Source organism: Bombyx mandarina, chromosome 01, assembly GCF_030267445.1.
Source record: "Bombyx mandarina strain Sakado chromosome 01, ASM3026744v2".
Lineage (NCBI taxonomy): Eukaryota > Metazoa > Arthropoda > Insecta > Lepidoptera > Bombycidae > Bombyx > Bombyx mandarina.
In genome coordinates, this window is record NC_143208.1 from 982,721 (window position 1) to 1,009,073 (window position 26,353).

The 26,353-nt window shown below is 35.3% G+C and overlaps 2 protein-coding genes across 10 annotated transcripts in view; one reads left to right on the top strand and one right to left on the bottom strand.

Moving 5' to 3' along the window:
* The first annotated feature begins 417 nt into the window (after positions 1-417).
* On the top strand, positions 418-5,149 carry Cyp303a1 (Probable cytochrome P450 303a1). Its single transcript, XM_028178867.2, has 3 exons — positions 418-1,475; positions 2,785-2,902; positions 4,449-5,149. Exons 1-3 carry the CDS (start codon positions 418-420, stop codon positions 4,767-4,769), a joined length of 1,497 nt encoding a protein of 498 aa, XP_028034668.2. The 3' UTR covers positions 4,770-5,149.
* Positions 5,150-8,634: 3,485 nt separating this feature from the next.
* LOC114246158 (alpha-1,3-mannosyl-glycoprotein 4-beta-N-acetylglucosaminyltransferase B) overlaps positions 8,635-26,353 on the bottom strand; it is a 107,581-nt gene continuing 89,862 nt past the window's right edge. For 7 of the 9 annotated variants that reach the window (XM_028178610.2, XM_028178595.2, XM_028178579.2 and 4 more), the window contains 5 exons: positions 25,671-25,712; positions 24,082-24,189; positions 21,730-21,926; positions 12,320-12,539; positions 8,635-9,960 (listed from right to left, as the gene is read on the bottom strand). In XM_028178610.2, the coding sequence (XP_028034411.2) occupies positions 9,925-9,960; positions 12,320-12,539; positions 21,730-21,926; positions 24,082-24,189; positions 25,671-25,712 (603 nt within the window). In that variant the 3' untranslated portion in view covers positions 8,635-9,924. The remainder of the gene's footprint in view (positions 9,961-12,319; positions 12,540-21,729; positions 21,927-24,081; positions 24,190-25,670; positions 25,713-26,353) is intronic. The other 2 variants (XM_089740242.1, XM_028178587.2) reach the window with 1 other exon arrangement.

The following is a 26,353-nucleotide window of genomic DNA, read 5'->3' on the forward strand; positions in this document are numbered from 1 at the left end:
CTTGTTCAGTGTCAGTCCTAACTATTACACGAGACAGAAGTTTCGACCCACATTACAAGAACGTATTTATACAAAAAATATAATTATAGAAACAGATTTATTTAATTTATTGATGTTAAGAGAAAAACCATTTTTAAACTGGCATATGATAAATTTTGATGAAAAATCTACCAGTAATATGTTTATTAAACTATAAAATTCTGCATTTTGTATTTTTTTACGTTAAACACACATAAAAACACATTGTGTGCGGCGAACTAAAACATTAAAATGTACGAAATATTTGCTGAGCGAGATATATTGTAAAGCGGACAGCTCGCGGAGTCATCTATTGCAATATCGGTTTTCACCGCGACCGATACAACGACAGTTTAAAATAACTTAAAAATATATTATATACTATTCTCCTTTTTTCAGATGTGGCTGGCAGCGCTAGCGGTTCTGTTAGCGGTGTGCTTGTATCTCTTTTTGGATACCCTCAAACCGAGAAAATTCCCTCCCGGCCCGAAATGGACACCGATTCTTGGGTGCGCAAAGGAAGTTTACAAGCTTCGAGAAAAAACCGGCTACCTGTACAAAGCCGTTAGAGAATTATCTCTAACCTACTGCAAGGAGACTCCAGTACTGGGTTTGAGAATAGGGAAAGACCGAATCGTGATGGTGAATAGCTTAGAAGCAAACAAAGAGATGTTATTCAATGAGGACATCGACGGAAGACCGAAGGGAATCTTTTATCAAACCAGAACGTGGGGAGAACGACGAGGTGTCTTGTTAACAGACGGGGAACTGTGGAAGGAGCAAAGGCGCTTCCTCATCAAGCACCTTAAAGAATTCGGCTTTGGCAGATCCGGTATGGGCGAGACAGCGAAACTGGAAGCCGAGCACATAGTCATCGACGTAATGCACATGATCGGCGACAGGGGATCAGCCGTTATACAAATGCACAACTTCTTCAACGTTTACATTCTGAATACTCTATGGACGATGATGGCCGGGAATAGGTACAATCCAAGCGACCCACAGATGAAGATCCTTCAAAGCATGCTGTTCGATTTGTTCGCAGCCGTCGACATGGTCGGTACAGCCTTCAGTCACTTCCCGATATTGAGCATCGTAGCACCGACCTTATCCGGTTATAGAGATTTCATTAAAACGCATAAGAGAATCTGGAAGTTCTTGAGAGAAGAACTAGCGAGACATAAAGACAGTTTTCAGCCAGATAAAGAGGATAAGGACTTTATGGATGTGTACATAAGGGCTTTGCGTGAGCACGGAGAAGTGAACACGTATTCCGAGGGACAGCTCGTGGCCATGTGCATGGACATGTTCATGGCGGGCACGGAGACGACCAGCAAGAGTATGAGCTTCTGCTTCAGCTATCTCGTTAGAGAGCAGGAAGTCCAAAGGAAAGCTCAGGAGGAAATTGACAGGGTTGTAGGAAAAGATCGGGTACCGAGCGTGAACGATAAGCCTAAGTGAGTACAAATAGAATATCTCAAAACGCTCTAAACATCTAACTGTACCTGATACACCTGATGACCTGGTTGAATTACCGTACAGATTTATGTAACAACAGGCTCCGGTTGCATTGTATGCAAGACAAATATTTTATTTACGGACGCGTCTCATAATATTTTTCATTTAGTACATTCCTCAATGTCAACTATGAAGAGTGAGTTCCATCATTAATGATCTCAGGGTTCACTTAGTTCTAGGTGGTTATCGGAGACCATAGTCTGTGGTCTGTCTGTCTCTCGACATTTATAAATACGAAAGCGTTCTGCTTTTGGTAGGCAGCGGCTTATCTCTACCCCTGGCATTACTGAAATCCATGGGTGACGGTAACCACTCACCATCAGGTGGTCCGTATGCTCAAATGCCTACAACAGCAATAAAAGAAAAGAAAAGAAAAGCGAGGCATCATTTCATATTTTCCGAAATTATACACGAATTTAAAACATTATGTGGTCAGTGTGGTTAGTCGAAATGCCCACCTTAATGTTATGTGACGCTTCAGAAACATTATATTTTATTATTAACTAATTGACCCGGCAGACTTCGAAGTGCCTCAATCGATAAATAAAATACCTAAACTTTTGTATAAAATAAACTTAAAATAAACAAAAGGAATCCGCCCGACGGGGGACACATCAAAGGAAAAACAAAATTGTTTGTTTCTATATAATTCCGAGCATTTTCATATTTATTCACCATTTAAGCCTTTTCTGGACTTCCACGAATAATTCAAGACCAAAATTAGCAAAATCGGTTCAGCCGTTCTCGAGTTTTAGCGAGACTAACGAACAGCAATTCATTTTTATATATACAAGTAGAGATAGCCGAGTCCCGCGATGTTACCCGCGGTTATTGTCGTGCCGCGGGTGACGCCGCGGGGCGAAGCTAGTCTAAAAAAAGTAGCCTAAGTTACTCCTTATAATAATATCATCAGCTGCCTATCCATCAGTTCCAGAGATTAGCCGGAACAAACAGAAAGCCAGACAGACAAAATAAATAGAAATGTTATTTTGATATTATGTACTGTGTATACATACTTACGCATTTAGTAAAAAGTGGTTATTTTATTATTACAAACAGACACTCCAATTTTATTTCTTTGTATAGATGAGAAGAGAGAGACTCGATAAAATACGCCTCTAGCCTCTGAGGTAACAAATTAACAAAATATCCAAAAGATACAGTGCTGTGCCAATAGTTTCAGACGTTGCTTTTGAATTAATTAGAGCGACGATCTATGGTGTATCTATGGTATGTTTGTCGTTTCAGCATGCCCTATAACGAAGCAATAGTCCATGAGTGTGTCAGACACTTTATGGGACGTACCTTCGGTGTACCGCATCGGGCTCTACGAGACACCACTTTAGCTGGATGCCATATACCTGAGGTATTTAACCAAAATCATAAACCCTTCAGTAGGGACTAGAGGTCTTGCACTTTGGTTCTTTAAATGATTTGATTTTATGACTCAGCCTCATTGTAAGAAAAAACTGAATTTATTGTCAATTAATAAGGCAATTTTTGTTAAATTTTTACTATCGTAACGTAACTAATGGAAGCTATGATCGATATATTCTTTAACTTATAGGATTATGAAAGTCAAATAATTATGCTAACAGCGCCATCTATTTAACAGTTTTGATAAGTAACAAACTATGTGGTGACCTCTAGTAATATTTTAAAGCATCTTGTCTTTGAACTAAAACAAATAAAGACTCATCGTTGCCGTTTCATAAAGTTCATTTCTCAAATCACAGATGGCGCTCTAACACTTGAAAGTCAGACGTCATGAATCTTTACTATATTTCTTAAATTTTACCCGTTACTTCACTCGCTTTCATCTAGAAAATTCTACCTCTGACAACTTGTATACTAAAAGTTATTATAATTATAATTAAGTACACAAGTAAAGTATTAAACTTTAAGCGTCCCAAAAACATCTGACAAACCCACTTTCTCATTTAATACATATTAGTATAGATGTTACCGGAAATGTATGTAATCCGTCATTGTATACAATTCCTAGGAAATGTATGTAATTCCTAAAATCGCACGGAAATGTGTGAAATAAATTATATTATACTTACACATTACACATTTCCTAGGAAATCTATACATTTCCTAAATACCAATCGGAAATGTAAAACATTTAAGATATTGATGGGTACGCGGGGACAGCGGGACGAGTCTTGCACTACGGTCAGTTGCCAACTTGCAATCCACTGGAACCGGCCAGGGATTTAAGAAGTGCCTTTGCAAGAAAAACTGTGCTACATCAAGATGTCTGGGTTTTAAAAATAAAGTATTATGTACTTCCAAATGCCATTCGAGCTTACCCTGCAAAAATAAATAGCTATATGGACTGACAAAGTATTATAATATAAAGATTTACTTTTATACTTTGACATTTATAATTACTTAATTATCAGACTGATTACTTGCCAAATGAAAATTTGATTTTATAAGAATAAATATAAGTTGATTTTGTGATACGTTAAAAGTTAATAGATAGTTGATTTTAGAAGGTTTAATTAGTAAGATAATATGAACATATTATTATTATTTTACGGTATGACTGTTACCCGATTGTCTCAATAGTGTTATAATAAAAAAATATTATTAACAACGTGTTTTATTACAGAAAGCATTTACTTTATACATTTCCTAATACGATATTGGAATTATATACAATTCCGAGGAAATTTATACATTTCCTAGGATTTCTATACATTAAATAGTTTTTCAAACAATATTTTATACATTTCCTAAATAGTATCGGAATTGTACACATTTCCTAGGATTTGTATACAATTCCTTGATTTCATACATTTCCGGTAACATAGATAATAAATGGTGAATTAACTTAGTAAATGATTATCACCATTTTATGTTACACAAAAAATTGGACTTTAGTATATTACGTTTATTTCCAGGACACAATGGTAGTCAGTAACTTCACGAATATTCTACTTGACGAGAACTACTTCCCGGAGCCGTACTCCTTCAAGCCTGAGAGGTTCCTGGTAAACGGGAGGGTCAGTCTGCCTGACCACTACTTTCCCTTCGGTCTTGCGAAGCATCGCTGCATGGGCGATGCATTAGCCAAGTGCAATATCTTCGTTTTCACTACTACAATGCTGCAGAGGTTCTCGCTGGTGCCTGTACCGGGGGAAGGTCTGCCGTCCTTGGATCATGTGGACGGAGCCACTCCTTCAGCAGCGCCGTTTAAGGCTTTAGTTATACCACGAATTTGAGATAATTTTAGAATTTTTAATTTTAATTTTCATTAACCCCATAACCATTGGGAGTGGTATTTTGATTATGGTAACTTTGAAAAGTGTTTCTCAAATTTTAATGTAAAAAAGGGGAAAAATAATTTTAAGGGTTTTGTACTTGTAGTCTCTTTTGAAATCAACAAGTTGAGCTGTCGATACCGAGGTTATTTGAGATGACATCATAATCTCCATAAGCCACCCACCACTGGACTAGACTTGAGCTTCGTCTTATCCAAATTGAATGAATTTCCCTCGACGAAGATCCCATTCTCTTTTATTGTTCAAACGGTGAAAGAAAAGGCAAGAAGCTATTCCGAGAGAAATACGTCAACGTTATTAGACATATTAGTTTCGGCAATAGGTCTCATATGTGGCGGAACCTACAATAGTTCAAATTCAAATTCAAATTCAAAATCATTTATTTCAACTTAGATGTCAGTATAAGACACTTGTTGAATGTCAAAATATAAATAACAATGTTAACTCTACCACCGGTTCCAAAAAAAGCCACAGTCCTGAGAAGAACCGGCGAAACAAACTCAGCGGTTTTTTTTTTTTTTCTCTAATTTTTTTTTTTTTTTTTAAATAAATAACAATATTTGCAATAAACGAAAAAACAAGTCAAAAAATACAATTACAAAATAATAATAATAATGAAAAATGAAAAGGCCAGGAGCGAACGCCTCATTCCCACGTAGTGCCATCTATATAGTAGATAATCCTTAACTTTATAATATGCCTTGTTGCACAAACGTTCCTTGACAGTTTTCTTAAATCTATGAACAGGTAGTAATTGAACGTTTAGTGGGATCTTGTTGAAAAGTTGTACACTCAGCCCCCTAAAAGAGTTGCTTATTTTCTTAATTCGAGCCGCCGGCAACGCAAGCCTATGTTTGTTCCTAGTGTTCACATTATGCAAATCGCAGACTCTGGGGAATTCTTCAATGTTTTTACGCACGTACAATAAATTTTCAAAAATGTATTGGGACGCTAAAGTTAGAATTTTTATTTCCTTAAACTTGTCCCTCAAGGATTCCCTCGGGTGTATATTATAAATAGCACGAATAGCCCTCTTCCGCAGGATGAAAATCGTTTCGACATCGGCAGCATTGCCCCATAGCAAAATGCCATAGGACATAACGCTATGAAAATAACTGAAATAAACCAGACGTGCCGTATCTTCATTAGTATACGTTCGTATTTTTTTACCTCAAACGCTGCAGAACTAAGTCTACTCGCTAACTTGCATATATGAGGACTGCAGCTTGGAATCAACTGTTATACCAAGAAAAACTGTCGAATCCACAGTGTCTCTCCACTTACAGTAATATTAGTGTCTACTTGTCTAACATTAGGTGTGGTAAATTTTATACATTTTGTTTTTTTGTTATTTAATAACAGATTATTAACACTAAACCAATGTACCACGCGCGAGATAGCATCATACACATCGTCATAATCTTCCAAATGTCGTTTAATTTTAAACTATAAGGATGTATCGTCAGCGAATAATGCGACCTCGTGACGGGTTTCAATAAACTTTGGTAAATCATTCATATACACAAGAAATAGGAAGGGACCCAATATGGAACCCTGAGGAACACCCATATTAAGTAAGACACCGGAAGATCTCTTTCCTTTAACGTTAACCTTTTGGATTCTTCCGGAGTAGTGAAGGATTAAAAAAAATATATAGAATTTGAATGAGTCGTCAATTGTTTTATTTTTATCACCATCGGCGATAGACAAGTTTATTGCGTGATTGAAAACGGTTGCCAGTAGTCTACCTAATCTTTGGTAGCCTAAGGAAAAGTCCGAGAAAGTATCGACCGCGGGAAAACCCCACTCTGACCGGGTTCTGACCCCAAGCAGAGATCGGACGTCGGGTAATAGAGTGCAAGGGGCTATTCCAGCAACTCCCGGACTGCTTTGTGGCGGCAATGCTAGTTACAGACTTAAACTTTTATAGCTTTGGAGGAATACGACAACGGACTATTTTACGCTCAGTGGATAAACTTGATTTTTAAGCCAGCGGCCTCTGTATTCTCGTTCAGAACGTGTGTATGTACACACTTATCTTCAAGATTTCGTTAACGTGATTCAGGCAGTTCTTCAATGATAGCTGCCGCTGCAGCTGTACATACTACAAGGTACATGTGTAAAGGTTATCGCGTCATCAAAGTGGTGGGTAATTATGTCAGGTCTGATTAATTAGGAGAGGAATTCTCGGAAATGCACTGAAGGTTTGTGCAGTCTAACGTGTCCCATAAACAAACTTGGTAAGTGATTGGTTTCACGCTCACTCCATGTGGTTAGTATTGAGATGGAGATGGAGATTAATTGGGTAGACCTATGTTCAGCGATGGATAGTGGAAGGCTGAGATGATAATGATAATATATTTAGATCAGTAGCAGAATAAAACCATCCCGATTTATATGAATTGCTCCCGAAATTCCGTATACAATAGGTCGTATTACATAAACATAATATGTGTATGTGCCAAAAGTATGGAAAATAAAAATAAATTGAAGATCATTTATTTTTAATTGAAAATCGCGATTTCTCCGGTAATTAAAATGTATGTTCTTATTGTTTGTTATTTTGTATAAGAATAGCTTAAACTCTCGCATTGCCATGTGAATTAATTTTATTTCTGTTCTGACAACTAAACAGGCAATGGGAACATAGTCCATAAAGCCATATTTTAAGACTTTTAAAACATTTAATTAAGCTCTTTGAATTTGGTTAACGTTGTACAAGGGATTCCTAATAAATATATTTTATGTAACTACAATAGCAGCAATTAATTGTCAAAGGAATTGAAATGTCGATAACACACGCCAAAAAATCGTAGCTTATATCATAAGACGCCTGATGTAGACTATGACGGTGTTCAAAACTCGCAGGCAGAATCATTTTTTTCTAATGAAATACATATATTATTATGTGGAACTGTTTGAGATAATTCTATTATCTCGTTTTTACCATCGCACCGCCCGTCACCAGAGTAGAAAGAGTTCATTCATATTACCTAGAACCACTGCGTTCATCCACAGTGCGCTTCCAGAGATATTTTCGGCAATGTACCATCTGGCTTTGGAATGAGCTCCCCTTCAAGTTGTTTCCCGAGCGCTATGAGATGTCCTTCTTCAAACGAGGCCTGTGGAGAGTATTAAACGCCAGGCAGCGGCTGGCTCTGCCCCTAGCATTGATGATGTCCATAAGCGATGGTAACCACTCACCATCAGGTGGGCCGTAAGCTCGTCTGCCTACATAGGCAAAAAGTATAAATAACTAACATTGAGTTTTGTTCCATACCACTTCGACAAAGCGGCACGACACGAGAACCCTCTCATCGTGGCCGCCGGTAACTTCCATTCTGGATCTGCGGACAGAATGGAAAGCAGCCGACGTCGCCCAAAACACGTCATTTCGGATCCTCCCGATCCACTAACGGTGCTTTTAGCTACCTCAAAGACCGGTCATTGTTCTCGTCGAACCCGTGAGCTCACCTACTAGGTTACGCCGAAATAGTCTCTCAAGGCTCTTAGCTTAGGTAGGAAAAAAAAAGTTCCATAATAAGTAGTAAAATCAAACCTTCAAAAATGATAATTTGTTTCATTACGGGTACCAGGGTTTTCTGTGCATACGCACTCGTTACTAAAGTTGGATTTCCGTTTTGTTTAATCATTCCAATTCAACAAGATAAGCTAAGCTTTATTCAGAAGAAATAAAGCATAGTATTAACCGATTAACTGACTGATTAACAACAGTTAGAATTTAAGCCTTTACATGTTTGAAATTGAAACGTAAGGATTTAAAAATAAATGAAACAAGCATTCGTATTTTTTAAGACATTTTATTAGTTTTTTTTTTAGTTTTTTATTCTGCCAATAGACATAGATTAAATAATATTAGTGTGCCGTAAGCGTGCCGTCACTTCCATTTTACATCTTTGGCATTGCTTTCCACACATACATCCCGGAATAAAACTCAACCATAATTGGTAACCATAATTGCTTATAATCTACGATTACATGCTTAGCCTATTAAAAAGAGATGAAATTTGTTGAATAAGATTTAAATATTTTAAAACTATGGTTACATACATTGAATATTATATTAAACTTAGTAAGCTAAACGTCTGGAAACCTGGCTCCTTTATTAGGTAAAGACGTTTTTTTATGTTGTAAATGCGACCTTACAAATCTAACCATCTTTAATATATTTCCTCCTGATAAAATCAGTCCTTGCACGTTTTCTTCCTATATGCCATTTGTGCGCTATTTCCAAACATTCAAAAACGTTAATTATATTATTATACGGAAAATAAACCACATCAAGAAGTAGGATAAGAGTAGTAATATGTTGAATAAGACAAACATAATGAATGTAGGGACATAAGCCACAGGGTCGTCCTCTGGTGAGAGCATCCTCGTGTCTTATGTTTAAGAAATAACTAAACTAAACATGAGACTGATAGCCAACACGTTAGTTAATAGAATAACCTAGTTTGTGTGGATTTACGTTACGAATGCCTCAGCTTAATATCTAACACCGAATATGCTTAAATGCTAAAAAGATTCGTGCAGTTATAACTAACGTGTTGTAGTTGAACCCAAACGGGACTTGGTTGTACGAAAAAAATACAAATTTTTCAATTTAATGCGAGCCAAACAAAAAAGTGAAAAATAATCTCTTTGGTAGCGACAAAGCCCCGTTTCGTTCGTGAACGACTATCGAAATGGCGATCGGTACTCGCAGCCTAATGGTTGAATATAAAAACCAAACAAAACAGTACAACGATGTAGATAAGTAATAGTAGTTCATAATCAACTTCGTAATCTATAAAATACATTTAGAAACCTCTTCCGACTATTATAAGCGCTCGACAATTAAATAGCCAGTTGCTCACATCAATGAACACGGCAAATCTGAATACAAAACAAATGGGCCTACTTAAAAAAACGAAAGACAAATAGTAGAGAATTGTGATGATATTGGTTTAGTTTAAAATGTAATTATTATTTATCTTCAATTTGTTATCGCTACCTTAAGCTACGTGTATCGGCCGATGGAGTATCTTCTAGTTCTAGACGGCTCGACAAGCAAAACGGAAAAAGATCGAAGTATTCAAGTTTTCTTTTCGTCCGGTGTCTGAATGTAAATCTGTGAAAGGAAATTTAGTTGTAAAAATGCGACATTCGTTTGAATGTTACTGAATTGCTGCGCGCTGGGCAGAGACAAAGTGACACAAATTAAACAAAACTAGAGGTCCCGCAGTAGTCGAAATTCGACTATAATTAATTGGAATTGTAAGTTTGTACACTATTATGATTGTATTTTATACTTCTATAATCACAAATTTCGCCAAGACTACACTATAAAAAATATTAACAAAGGCAAACCAAATTTAATCTATTCTCAATTTGACAACAGACGTCAAGAACAAAAGTTTGACAATAAATAAATAGTATGAATGCGTGTGTGCGTCAAATACATGGTATGTAGTGTGTGTAATGTTTTCTTTATTTATTTAATGTATCTTTTACGCATTATTTTAAAAAAATATTATCATTGTGCACTTCTTCTCTATATTCTCTATAAGTGTGGAAAATTGCATACTCCTCCGTCCGCGCAATTTTCGTAAAAAGGGATACAAAGTTTTTGCTTCACGTATTAATATATAGATAAATGTGTTGTTTAATATAATATAATTTCTTAAATAAAAATAAATTTATATGAATCATAATTTTTCAGAAATTTCTCGAATAATATTAAATGTGAAATATATATTGTATTACAGAAAGTAAAGGTTGGGTGGAGGTATAATAATTTCTTTATTAATAGATGGGTGTAGGAATCTACGTGCCACTTGTTGATATTGTTATTGGTTTTTGCAACCGGTATACTTTAGAATAAGGATACCGTTAGCTGCCTTGAAAGATGAGATCGAAGTTGTAATTGTATACTATAAAGATTTTCCCACCCTTCCAACCAGAAAGCATGAATGCTTGGTTGCAGAAACAAACAGGGTAGTTCCTACCATTACAGACTTATAATACGCCTAAGCATACCTAAATAAGAAGCGATTAGCGGCCTAAGAACTCATCGACTATGCTACAATATGATTTTACGGAGCAATACTCAAATCGCATGACAATGCGTGGAATATTTACGTTATAACTAATTCCGTTCGAATTTTTATTTTTCATTTTTTTATTGCTTAGATGTGTGGACGAGCTCACAGCCCACCTGGTATTAAGTGGTTACTGGAGCCTATAGACATCTACAACGTAAATGCGCCACCCACCTTGAGATATAAGTTCTAAGGTCTCAGTATAATTACAACGGCTGCCCCACTCTTCAAACCGAAACGCATTACTGCTTCACGGCAGAAATAGGCAGGGCGGTGGTACCTACCCGCGCGGATTCACAAGAGGTCCTACCACCAGTAACTCACAAGAGGTCCTACCACCAGTAAACTCACAAGAGGTCCTACCACCAGTAAACTCACAAGAGGTCCTACCACCAGTAAACTCACAAGAGGTCCTACCACCAGTAAACTCACAAGAGCTCCTACCACCAGTAAGCTCACAAGAGCTCCTACCACCAGTAAGTATCGCAGGTGTTCATTTCAAATATCGATTGGTGCAATGAATAAACGAGTTTCCACTATCCGAAGTAAAGGGTTCACCTGGAGCTCATCCCAATATGCATGCCGCATATCACCTAAACTTCTTAAGGCCAGAGTTTCCAGATTATAATAGGTTGTTCGGAAAGTAATTTCGTTTTTTTCCCGACAGGGGATTTAATTGTATTTTTTTGCATCCAACTTCACATTTAAGCCGTATAATTATTTTTTATCATGCACGGAGCGCCGAACAAATGTGTCAATTCTCGAGGAGCTAAACGTCAAGACCCGTCTATCTACAATTTGTATGCAGCGTCTCCTCAAGTACTTCGGACACGTGGCCTGACAAAATCCTGAGAACTTGGAAAAATTAATAGTTGTAGGTCACGTGGAAGGAAAGAGAAGTCGAGGAAGACTGTCAACCAGGTGGACGGACATTATCAAGGGGGCCACAAACACCAGCGTCCCGGGCGCTATTAAGCAGGCCGAATGCAGGCAACATCGGAGGAAGCTGGTGCAAAAACTGGACCAAGGTGGTCACGACCCTCAGTAATGAGGAAACGACAAAGAAGAAGAAAAAATATTTTTTGAGAGCTCATATAGCAAGGCTTGTGTGTGAAAAATTCCAATTAATTCTACGCAGTAGTTTTTGGTTGGTGCCATTTTAAATATGGAGAGTGATAAGCAGCATTTTCGACATATCTTACTGTTTGACTACAGAAAGAGTAAAAATGCTATTCAAGTCAGAAAGAAATTGACCGATGTGTATGGAGAAGGTGTGTTGACAGTACGCCAGTGCCAGAACTGGTTCGCTAAATTTCAAGCTTTATGTATGGGTTCATTTTCACAAAAAAAAAACGCAATTACTTTCCGAGCAACCCAATAGTAACTCACCTCGCTCAAGATGACCCAATACTTGCTATCCGCGTTAACTCTCAGTCTGATCGCTTTGACCAGAGAGAATTCCTCCTCCACGTCGCCGTCTGCTAGTCCAAATTCATCGAAGTGCAGGATAGTAGTGAAGTTGTTGTCCCCGAAAGCCGGTAAAACCTCTACAACGGTGTTGTAAAACTGATCCGTGATATGTTCAGCATTCCCACTCCGGAACGTAACCCTGTAGGATAATTTGTGTTAGTATGATTAATGAGCACTATTATTCTTTCTAAAAAGGGATATGTATGCGGTTACAAATTGATCAAGAGATTATAACTAGTACTCTGTTAATCGTCGCTAGGACGAAGAGATAAAGATTCGATTTTAAACTTAAGCATCGGCAAACAAAACAAAAAAGCTAATGCAATAGTGACGAGAAAAATCTAGTGTTTTTCTGAAGCGATCGTTATTCAATTACATATCTCTATATATTTATTTGTTGTAGTAATAAGTTGAAGTGCGACTGGTTGTTGTGCAATTGATTAAATGGTTTTGTTCAAAGAGAAAAGTGAGTTCGTTATTATAAGTGAGTAGCGGGCACCTAGACGTCACTTTGAAAGGATTAGCATCAATTCGTTTTGATTCTTAACAACAGATTTTAAATTGTTGGTATTTTCTTCGGTTTTCGCGAATCTTAAATATAATTAAAACTACTTTTAAAACAACTAATAATTCAACAACTATTAAGCATTCGTAAAGCACGAGATTAAACGACAAATGTATAATTATAATTAATACGTTTGGTTAATTAACACAATTTGAGCATAAACATTTTTTTTATTCGAAAACAGTTTCATTTCATTCCAAACAACAAAAAGTTTAATTAATAATAATAAAGTTTATTATTATTATTTAATATTCATTTGACACATTAGAAACATTAATTAATACGGAAGAACGATGTTTTCTTCTTCTTCGCATTCTACTCTACAGTTAGATTGCTTCTGCACTTTCAAACATTATTACTCTTCCGGTTCCAACGTAGATAATGCTAAGTCGGATTAATTGACGCATTAGGTGTGTCATGGAAGATAGACACGACCCTAGACGTCAATTCATACGACTGAGCCACACCATGCTGATGCTGATGCTGACAGCCACAACTCACTGTATACACCATTAAACATAACATAACTCAAATCTAAAAAATAAATAAATCGATGTACTCTGAGATATGCAAAATAATCTTTTGTAATAGGTACAACTTTAAGATTAGCAAGTAATTGTCAGTTAATTATAGTTCTTTAAATTTTAATTTATTGAAGCCATAATGCCATTGAAGCCATTATTTTGACTTTATCACAGTAAAATTACCGCGCCTCATTAATTCAGAGATAAATTTGTGGCGGGTAGCCATCATACAACGCAAGATATTTGACAGATGCCTGAATCTCGCTTACGACATTTTCAAGATAACCTCGCATATATAGGTATACAAGTTCGGAACAACAACATTCATCCGGTCACCGTTCTCGTCGAACCCGTCGCTTGCGACGAACGGCTCGATGAGTAAATTAACTCTCAGACACAGCCCACTGAGTTTCTCGCCGGATCTTCTCAGTGGGTCGCGTTTCCGATCCGGTGGTAGATTCTGCGAAGCACGACTCTTGCTAGGGTTCGTGTTAGCATCGTCGTCACATTTGAGCCCCGTGAGCTCACCTACTAGTTAAAGTTCCGCTGGAATAGCCTCTCTAGGCTACCAGCTTAGGTAGGAAAAAAAGAAAAAAAGCAACATTCGGACGGTCGGTCTACCGAGCAATATCACCCGCTCGGTGGAAGATCTTCCTTTCGTCGTTAAGCCTCCCCAAAAATTGATTTCAATTATTTCATAAAACATTAAACAAACGAAATATACATTTACGGGCTTATTTATAATGAGTTTATCGGATCTTGTTTGTTTCATTTGCCTATAGAAAATTCTATAATATTCTTAATTCACAAGGACATTCTAGAGCCTTGGTGACTAAAAAACTTTTAAGCAACTTTGCGTTTAATTATGACCAAATCCGTTAAAATAAGAGAAAATACATTTTTGCACCAAAATAGATTATTTAATAGCTACACACATCAAACAGGAAACATTATGAACTAGCCTAAATTTCATTAATAATGAAAACTTAAGAAATATTGTGTTCAAATTATCATTGACTAACAACATATATATTTGTGTGTGTGTGTGTGTGTGTGTGTGTGTATATTTGTATGTATATATATTGTTTTGTATCTTGTAATATGTATATATTATTATATGTAATGTTTATTGTATGCACTAGGTTTGTGTTCCTAATTCTTCTTTCCTTTTGCGGTCCTACTGGAAGAGATTTCAGCATGAAATAAGTAGTGCCCTTGTACTCTGTATCCTTATTGAAGTGTCTTTTCTAACAGCTGTGTGCACAAAATATATTAAATAAATAAATAAATAAACATACAGGGTGTGGTGCAATCGTTCCCGAAGTTGAAAGAGTAGTAAACTAAATACATCTTTATTTAATTTACTACTCTATATTTTGTCGGTACCACCACCTCACCTATTTCTTCCGTGAAGCAGTAATGGGTTTCGGTTTGAAGGGAGGGCAGTCGTTGTAACAATACTCAGACGTTAAAACTTATACGTCAAGGTAGGTGGCGTCTATGGGTTCTAGAAACCACTTAACACCAGGTGGGCTGTGATCTAAGCAATAAAAAAAAAGGTGGGCTCCTCGCTGACCTTACGATACCTGTTTGAGTAATTTAATTTGTTGTTTAAAAATATAAAATTAATTAAAATAGATATATCGTAATAGAAACAAAATTTACGGCACTACTTTTATGTTTTTTTTATCGCATTTGTTAACGAATGAGCATTTGCGCTCACCGGACGATCATCACGACGGATCATCAACACCAGTAGTGTCAGAAGCATAACCGAGCCGTTGCCTACTTTAAAATTATTAGTAACTAGTTCTACAAAGCTTAGACATGACTAGAGGGATTTGTAACAATAAAAAAAAAATTAAACTTACTGTCAGAATACCTACTACTCATAATTGTGGAGTTAATTGGATTAAAAAAAATTACGTACGATGAGAGATTAAAACATCACTACGGAAACAAATAAAAGGAGTAATAAAGAACGCTAATCGTGTTAATATTATAATAAAAAACAGAAGCTACATATTTTTTAAATTTAGAATAAAAATCGAGCAGATATCTGTTAGAACATAATATTGGTGCAGCCGCTAATGAGGAAATGGTTTCACATACGTCTGATCCCGTACTCATAGTTCTGTATTGAGATGGAAAACAAGTTGCAGTGGACCAACAAAAAACCTTGTCAAACTTGTAAGCGTCCAATCTTCGATTTTCTTGATATCAGGTACAACACACCGCAACAATTGAAGAAATAGCGTAACGTATATTTGGCCCATGTACCACTATTTTTGACAAAACTCGAAAAATAACTGGTTTGGGACCAAACACAAGATAAACCTTAAAATCTCGTAGAGAAGCCTCGCCGGACTGAAAATCTACATAGGACAAAGCCCACAACTGATATCAGATTATGAGGAAGCTTTGCTTGCGGTAATATAGACTAAGACTATTTCTAGGCAGCAAATAAATCGACAAACGAACTATCTAAGCATTGTCTAAGACAAAATTTTGCAGAACGAAAAACCTCGAAAACCAAATAACAAAACAAATTATTCACCACTAGCACAACTAGTAAATTTATGGTAAAATTAAATGCTTAAATTAAAGGCCAATGAAGTAATTTTTTATTCAAATATTACAACTTATTCCTTTTTATTGTTATTAGGACTTTAAAACTCAATCGAATTTCTTGTTTCCCTCCTGCATTTCAAACTAACTTCCCCTAATTTATATCCTGAGAACTTGAGTATTTGTTGTGTAGTTCAATTCACAATAGTTGGCGGTAGTTCTTTTGACGTTCAACAAGTATGTACTTTCATTTATGTTGAATGAAATTTTTTTGATTTGATTTGATTTAAGTTACAGTTATACAATTATAACAGCGACGCAACTTTCATATTTTCCAGCTTGATGAATAGGATATCCGTTATTCAAATGCAATCAAGAATTTCAGTTGAGATCTTGTCGTGACATTAGCTATTTTGTGGTGTGACTTATATTTTAACCGCCACACTTCAAGTGAGTGAGCCTGTCCAGTTAATCTTATTAATTTATTTGAAGTTTGTAGTAAATTTGCATCGTACTTATTGAGTTTAAAGTCCTTCTAAGCAAAGCCATAACTGAAAAAGATCTACTTTAATATAATACCCGCCTATAATCGCGTTTGTACTGTTCCAATGATAGTTTCATTTCTATAGCTGTGGACTCTGTTCAAGAATTACAGAACAATTAAGTCACTACACCCAAAGATTATTGAATCTAAAACTGATTTATGCCAAAATAAGTATTAAAAAATACTTATACAATTCAATTACGCTCTAGAATAAATACGTATAAAGTAAATATGAGTCCACTACTTTCTTAAAAACTAAATCTAGTTGTAGTCTTGTAGTTTGTCGTTATGACGTGGAACTGCGAAGGCAATTGAAGAAACAGCATCACGTATATTTGGTACCCTTCAGACCATTTCGTACGAATACCGAAAACAGTAAGTAAGGGACCAAACACAAGAGAAGCTTCAAGACAAGAAAACTCTTGATGTAGGTACTGAAACAATGTCTATTCCCCAAATGAGTATTCAAATCAGGATATATTATATTACTATCAGGATATATCGCATCACTACTATGGACTAAGCTGCTCTAAAAGCAAAAGAATAGAAACAAAATGCCCTGACAAATGAGATGATAGTCAAATCAAAAATTCGAAAGCCAAACCGATGAGATGACATTCTCTTGTCCTAAATAGAGACCAAATTGTGAGTTTAGAACACAATAAGTAAGGAGTTTCTTAAAATCTTTGTTTCGAGTCTGTTGTGGATTTGAGTCTTTTTGTGTAATCACTTCACTCTTAAAGTTTATTTTTGCCACGTACAGTTTGCCTCTGAAAAGAGATCTATTCACTTTTTTGGGCGCCATGCTTTAAAAGGTCCTTGAGTTGAAAGTATTAACATTGTTCATGAGTGACGGTGACCATGCTCGATAAGGTGGACCATGTGCTTCCATTGCCTATTACAAACGGCCACAGTCGCATCATCTTTTAAATTTTATATAGCAATTTTTTTTTCAAAGAATACGATTTTATGGTATCACAAGTAATTTTTGATGCATTTCGTGTTGTAGTTCCAAAATAAAATCAAGGAACGCTAATCACAAATTTATCTATACAAGCAATGGCCTGAATAAACAAATAGTAATGCCAAGTAATCTAAAATAAAATATATTATTAACCGACTAATTAAAGCAGAAGTTTGTAAACGTAGCACCTAAGTGCGTAGCGCCTAATATGTGCAAGTAACTAGTGAGTGCAAGTAACTAGTGAGTGCCAGTAACTAGTGTGTGTAAGTAACTAGTAAGTGCAAGTAACTAGTGAGTGCCAGTAACTAGCAAGTGCAAGTAACTAGTGAGTGTAAGTAACTAGTCAGTATAAGTTACTAGATTTTATCGCAACAATCTGCACACAGCTAGACCATGACAGCGCCTAATAAGTGCAAGTAACTAGTGAGTGTAAGTTACTAGATTTTATCGCAACAATCTGCAAACAGCTAGACCATGACAGCGCCTAATAAGTGCAAGTAACTAGTGAGTGTAAGTTACTAGATTTTATCGCAACAATCTGCAAACAGCTAGACCATGACAGCGCCTAATAAGTGCAAGTAACTAGTGAGTGTAAGTTACTAGATTTTATCGCAACAATCTGCAAACAGCTAGACCATGACAGCGCCTAATAAGTGCAAGTAACTAGTGAGTGTAAGTTACTAGATTTTATCGCAACAATCTGCAAACAGCTAGACCATGACAGCGCCTAATAAGTGCAAGTAACTAGTGAGTGTAAGTTACTAGATTTTATCGCAACAATCTGCAAACGACTAGACCATGACAGAGTATTCATACATAAAAGAAACAAGCCTAAATCTTCTTCTATACTTTACAAAACAATAATAATCAAAATGTATCTCGTTACGTATTTCATAGAATACAGCGCAGTTTGTGAAAAAATAATTTTGTTCTTATATTAAGTGTTTTGGAATTACAAAACCCTTGTTAATAGATCAAACATAATTGAGATTTTTTAATAATTAATTGTGTGATCATAAAAATACATATGTATTAGAGTTTATTTCTTATTTAACTATTTATTACAGTTAGTAGTCAAATCATAACGTTGAATTATAGGCACGATAAAAAAAATATAAGAAAAAGTAACAGATATCGCCCGTACGCACCGCAAATATCTGCGTGTGCAACTTCTAAGTTAAGAACCGGCAGGTGAACGCGTAATATGATTGTGAAATATGGATAGATATCACTTTAGAAGTAAATATCACCTTTTTGCAAGTAAAGTGATACAAGAACCAAATGATGCACAGATAAACTATATGAGGTACTAAACAACCATCGCTTACTAAAAATATAGTTCAAAAAACAAAGAAATGGATTTTTTTTATGAAATTAGATATAATTTGAGCACGTTTATTTCAACGTTTAAATATATCTCATATTAATAATTATTAGTAGATATTCTCGCTGATTTCGACCTATGTTCTCGGTTCACAGAAACTAGAATATGAGATCCGCAATAAAGCCCTTCTAATTATTTGAAATCTACGAAATTCTATCGTATTCATTGTGAAAATTTAGGTAGGTATATAAAGCAGAAACAAACAAATATATACATATACTAGCTGACCCGGCAAACGTTGTGTTGCCTTAAATAAGATTTCTAGGGAAATTCTACTGTAGAAATAAAAACCTCATTTAACCACATAATACCTCATTATAAACAAAAAAATATATCCAAAAAATTAAAATAAAAAATAAATGTTTGGGATGGACAACCCTTTTCACTTAGGGGTATGAAAAATAGATAGTAGCCGATTCTCAGACCTACTGAACATACTATTGATACACAAATAAAACCAACAAAACATGGCTGAAAAATGTATAGTATTGTATAGCTCTCAAATATATTAAGTGTTTAATCTATGATGTATAGTGAGTAAGTAAGACAGGAGACCGGCTTCGTCCCCATCCCTACTACGTGATGTTTGCTGGATCAGTGGTGACACCTGGTGGGGATAGCTGATCGATTGATAGTTGATCAGTAGTCGACCGGCGAGCGCGGGAGATCAAATTCAATTTAAAAAAAATCATAATTAAAGGAACTTGAAATTATAAACTCTGAATAAGAATTTATCTTACTACAATTATAATATTTGATTGCCATCTTGCAACCTTATTGCGGATGGAAAAATAGGGGTTGATCGTATAAGAGTGAAAATTGAGAGTAATATGTTTTTTTTTAATTTTAAGTCATGATAAAACTAAATAAAAAACTTGCCAAAAAAATTAAAGTTTATAATTAACAAAAAATAGGGGTTGATCATAGAGGGATGAAATATTGAGAGTAACATCAGATTTTTTATTTTAATTCATGACAAAATAAAAATAAAAATGAAAATCTTGCCAAAAAAATTAAAGTTTATAATTAACAAATAAAAAATAGGGGTTGATCGTAGAGGGGTGAAAATTTCAGAGTAATATGATTTTTTTTATTCTACGTCATGACAAAATAAAAACAAAATTCTCGCAAAAAAATTTAAAGTTTTTAATTAGCAAATAAAAAATAAGGGTTGATCGTAGAAGGGTGAAAATTGAGGATTGTATGTATTTTTGTATGTTGTATCATAAAAAAATAGAAATTAAAAATTTTGTCTAAAAAATAAAAAAATAAATTTAGGGGTGGACTACCCCTAACATTTAGGGGGATGAAAAATAGATGTTGGCCGATTCTCATAGATACCGGATAAGCACAAAAAATTTCATCAAAATCGGTCAAGCCGTTTCGGAGGAGTATGGCAACGAAAACTGTGACACGAGAATTTTATATATTAGATTTAAAATGTCAACAATAATATTAACTAGGCATATAGCTATGTGTTTTCCGAGTGCTACGACATGTCCTTCTTCAAACGAGGCTTGTGGAGAGTATTAAGCAGTAGGCAGCGGCTTGGCTCTGCTCCTGGCATTGCTGAAGTCCATGGGCGACGGTAACCACTTACCATCAGGTGGGCCGTACGCTCGTCTGCCTACAAAGGCAATAAAAAAAAGAAAAAAAAAATTAATATTGAAGATAAATGATACAATATTTTTAAAGATCGTTTAAAAATAGAAATGATGGTGTATGTCTTAAAATGAAGAAGTAAAGGATAAGAAACTATACAATAATTTAAAGAAAATCAACGAGTACTATCTGTTTTAAATTTTCGATGTTATGTACATAATATTAAACGCTATTATTTAACATGTATTCACGCCACCCTTATCACATTTACTAAGTCTTATGTTTCGGCATGTTGCTTACGCCATCACGGCCAAACTAAATACTAGAAAGACCCCGTTAAATAATAGTGATTATAGGGTGTTTCTTACAAATTAATTGAAACAAATTTGAATGAAACTTAATTTTTATAAAGCAGTGTAATGGAAAACAATATTAACAGAATTAAAAAAGGTGATTTTGAAAAATAAGTATACCGATAATTACGAACATCTTCATCATACTGGCTTCACTGTTTTTGACTTTTAATTGGGTTTTAGTGTGTATTATAGTATATTATTATTCTCTCTCTTTCTGTCTCACACTATAACTTAAAAAAAACCATGTGAGGCAATCGGGGACTGCCGCGGTAAAGCTATTGCATAGTATTTTTTATCAACTTATGCAATTATAATTAGACAATAATAATTTAATTTTAAAACAATAATAAAATAAAACCACGCTATATCTTTAAACATTAACAAAAGCAAAACATTAACTGTCCCCTTCACACTCATAAGCTAGACCACGCAAGAGAGAGATGGGCAGACGCGCTATGAGCGATGTTGTATGCGAGCTACATAGTAGGCGGAGTGGGGGGGGGTGTTAGGTTTTATTTTCGTTACGGAATTTGTTTATTCGGTCGCCGCGATAAAAGCTATGCAATAGCTTAAAACGTTCGTTATTATCAGTTTCGTATTTTTTGCGTAGTGTCCAATTTCGTGTATAGCCGTTTGCATTAAAAGCATAAGTATTTCACAGAGTATTTTTTGTTTTTTTGGAATCTGTTACGGCTCAATAATAATTTGATTGCGTGCATTACTGCAAATGACATTTTACTCATTTAAAACGCGAACGATCTTCTTATTCCGTTTAGAATGAGCTAGACAGATTACGTACTATAACGTTAATGAATATCCTACCTTTTAATCTGCAGTGGTCTTCCGTACCAAAACTCTAGAGTATCTCCTTTCTTGGGTTTTTTGCCCCAGAAAAAATCGATTCCCTCATAAGCGTTCTGGATACTGTGCTGGTAGTAATCCTCGATTGTTGTCGTGATTTTTTGCGCTGGCGGATTCTGGTGTGGAAAATACGACTGGACCTTGCCAAACTGCGGGTCCTGAAACAAATTATTTATTCTACAACTTGAATATGAAATAAATTATTGTCAGCGCTTTTTTTCTACAGAAGAAAATCGCCGGATACCCATCCGCACGGCGGGCGGGATATGTGGGAGTTGAACCTCACTAAAAACTCCTGCCGCTCACAGCCGGCGCCCTACCCCGGACAGGGCTGAAGCCCAGTCGGAGCTATTGAGACGGCGGGACAGGGATTACGCAGAGCATATTACATCCATCCCATTGTCAGTGCTTGCCTTTGTTTAGTTTTGTTTTGTTGTGAGCACATCTTTAGGCAGGTGTCAATTCCAAACATTATCGAGAGAAATGAGCTCGACTTCTCATCGGCGCAATTAAGAAAAACACATCGCGTCATATCCCTTAATTGTGTTGTATAAGGACTGCTGTCAAACCTAAAGGCATGACTATTTCACAGCATAATAAAATTGTGGTAGCTACTCACCTTTTGGTGGCGACAAATGCGTTATGTTAGCCACGAGTCCTGGGAACCACTTAATACCAGAGAGGCTCGATCGTCTTTCAAAACAATAAAAATATGTAAGTTATTAATGACTAGAAAACTGTAAAGGCTTGTAGCGGAAGCCTCATTCCCACGTTCCATTATTTTCTACGTAACCATTAATTTATTACAAGCTTTGCTGCACAAGCTTTTAATGAGGGTCCTACATTGTTAATTGCGAGTGGCAACAGTGACGTGTAACTACGACGATATTGTAGCCCATCCAATGGATACTATTTGATCCTCGTTTGATTAAAATTTGAGATTTTTATTTTATTTTTTTATTGCCCTTGTAGGTAGACGAGCATGCGGCCACCTAATAGTGAGTGGTTACCGTCGCCCATGGACTTCAGCAATGCCAGGTGCATAGCCAAGCCGCTGCCTACCGTTAAGTATTCTCCACAAGCCTAGTTTAAAGAAAGATATGTTAAATACGTATTCGATTCATAACACAGCCTAATATATTATTTACCGATAAAATGCAATACAAATACCCAAAGTGCTGAGTAGTCGCCCTATACGGAAATATATTAACATATCTCGAGTTGGGTGGCGGCACTTACGTTGTAGATGTCTATGGGCTCCAGTAACCTTAAAACCAGGTGGGCTGTGAGCTCGTCTAAACTACTAAGTAATAAAAAATAAAAATAAAAAAACGTAACGGAATGCAAAGTTCAAATTTTAGTTTCCTTAATTATGATACTGTTGTGGTTTGTTATTTGTTCTTCGTATTGATATTTTCATTCGGAACATATAAAAGTCAAACACACTATTTCAATAATGTCTATAATGTTCAGATTCAGATGTGTCCAATATTAAAATATAAACATGTAAAATCAGAAGAGTAAACGCCGCTAGGCATTAGACGATACAAAATAAATTAAAATTTCGTTTTTATATCGAACTTAAATCGGCGCGCGAATCTTGTTGAATGACGTCACGGGACACCTGCGCGTTCGGGAATTACGATCACGCCCGATGACGCCCGAGTGTTGATGAGACCGAATGTTGCACGCTACACCCAGTGTTGGATTTACACTAGGAGCAATCGGGGCAAGAGCCCAGGGCGGAAAGATATTTAGTGCGGCAAAATTTTGAAAGTGAAAATTTTTTTTTAGTCTTATGAAAATTGCTCAATGTAATTAATTCATTCTATTAATTAATATTTTTTTGTTAAATTGATAATTCAACAAATTCAATTCATTATTTGTGAATTATAATTTGGGTTCAAAATGATTTAATCAATTTATTTCCTTGGATATTTAAAATGATAATCGATTTTTCTATTTTTTTGAATTAAAGAAATTTAATTAGGTTTTTTTATGTAATATAATTATGAGTCACCATTAGTAACTGTTAGACGAAAAAATAATATTTATGTTTTTGGAATATATAATATAACATATGATAACGTTTCTGCAATTAATTATTTTAATTTTTAAAAATAAAATATATAAACTATAAGCTAAAGTAAAATTCCAGTATTGGGGCGGATTTTTTCCGGTGCCCAGGAGCGGCATTAAGTTTAAGTCCAGCCCTGTCCAGCCTCTACACTGCTTAAATTTCCTTTCCATAGTTTCGGATTCAGTCATCAAATTAGCTGTATGTTAACCTGTTATAAAAATGATATATATTACCTGAACCTTCTGTATCTTTCCCTGCAGCGAGGAGTATACACCGATGTGCTGGAACAGCGAGATCTTATACCGTGGTCGGACGCGGAGTTTGCTTTCAGCACACGATTTCTACGAAGAAACAAAACGTTATTATTGTGTACTGCATGTGTACAATATGTAAATTCACCGCTAATACAGCAACCGTGGCTTTAATGTCACCGTAAATATTATTGTGTGACACAGTATGTAATCTATTTTTTTGTGCTGGCTAAGTCACGTCGAACATATAAATAAGGATTGGCGAATTAAAGAAGCATATATGAGGCACCGGCTGGTACGATGGTGTGATGCGATGCAGGCTGATTTGCGGAAATATCAAGCCAAAAGCTGGAAAAAGTGAGTGGAAACAGGTCGGAAATAATGACGACATCTCATGTAGCCCAAGCTCCCCTGTAGTTGGTCTAGTTAGTCAGTAAGTGAGATTTTTGTTACGATTGCAAAGTTCAACGTCTTGTTTTCTAATTCTGTTAATTTTAACGTAGTATGTAACGTATTGATGTAGAGATAGATCCCTCATACAAAATCTGAGGTAAGTTTAGCCCTTGTAAACGCCATGTAATGGAGCCATTTCTTCAAAGTATTTCACTACTGAATTTTTATTTTATTAAAACGAAAACTAATTTTAATATTCTAGTACCACAATGATATACAATTACTGTGTTAGCTTCCTTAATTTTAAATCACGAAAGACATGCAATCCGTAAAATCTCTTTTCCCTTCCAAAATATCGACACAAGCCGGTCATTCGACGTTTTCATCATTTAAATTATTTCTCAAAGAATTCAAATTCATTAGCTTGAAGGTAAATCACTTTCTATTGTTTGCATTTTATGACTTTTATTATATAAATCCAAAAGCTATGTTTGTGTTGAAAATGTATGAAATACATAAACAATAAAAAAAATACACATTCATTCTACAAATATAATACATAATTTTGATAGTGTTGTCTGTGTAGAGTTTAGATACTAAAATGTATTTGAATGATTTTCTTAAAAAAAAGAAACACAATTAACATAATATGATAGTTTGAATATGATAGATGATAACATAATAGGGGAATGTGATAATTTAATAACAAGTAGCAATGTATCAAAACATTTACCGAAATCTGAAATGTTTTCCAACTGCATAACAACGAATAAACTAATTAATAATTTAAATCGTTAACTTAACAAACTTTATAAATCTAAAGAGAAAAAATAATTTTAAAACAAGAAAAATAAACAAGGAAAATTACGTAAGCAAGATCAGCGACATAAGGGAATTCCCCTAAAACATTCCTGTTGCAAAAGACATTGGCGACGTGACACGAATTATATTTATATTTAACACAGCAAGGTAAGTTCTTTCTACAATACACTAAGCGGCTCGCGTTTTATTGCGCCTTATACTTAGAAACGATTTAATTGAAATCTGTTGAAAGGACACTAATAACTTACAACATATTTTTAGGAAAAATGAATGCTCACAGGCGGGAAACACCAAAGGCATACTAAGCTAACATTGCATATGGAAGATCAAGGTTCATTCTTTTCAAGCAAATTTACCTTCTCTAAACGTTTATACTTTTTAGCGGCCGCTGGACAGAGCTGTGAATAAAATAATACTTTCAATGTGCATCAACGTAAGTGCTGATTTGCAATATCAAACAAGTGGAAGATATACGCGTTTATGTTATTTTTACAACAATAATCCGAATATAATGCGATTAAAGCCAACGATGCACTAATTTATATACTGTATATTGAAATGCGTGGTAAATATTAATTTAGTAAAATTAGCGCAAATGGTGCAGTTAAAAGTGGATTCAAATATATTGCCAATATAAAATTTATGTTTAAAATCTGTTTCAAAATACTAATAAAGTAACAAATGTTACTATCTTAAATTATTTTCTTTTACGTTTAGTAATAATTATAGTCCCCCTGCTAGCCTCAGTAACCGTAATTATTTGTTACCTCCACCTATTTATACTTAAATATTGTCCAACCATCAATTATCACTGCAATTTAGACTTTAAATCAAGCCTCAAAACGTTATCCTTTGTGCCTTTGGACGTACATATGTACTTAAAATCATCATTGCCATCAAACACAATAATATGTTACAATGTAGATTTAAAATTCTTTGAAGTTTTAATTCGTCTAAAATCCAGTATAAATAGAAATAATGGACGTATAATATACACGCGGGGAACGCTCGGCAGTGAAGCTTATTAAAACATATTTAA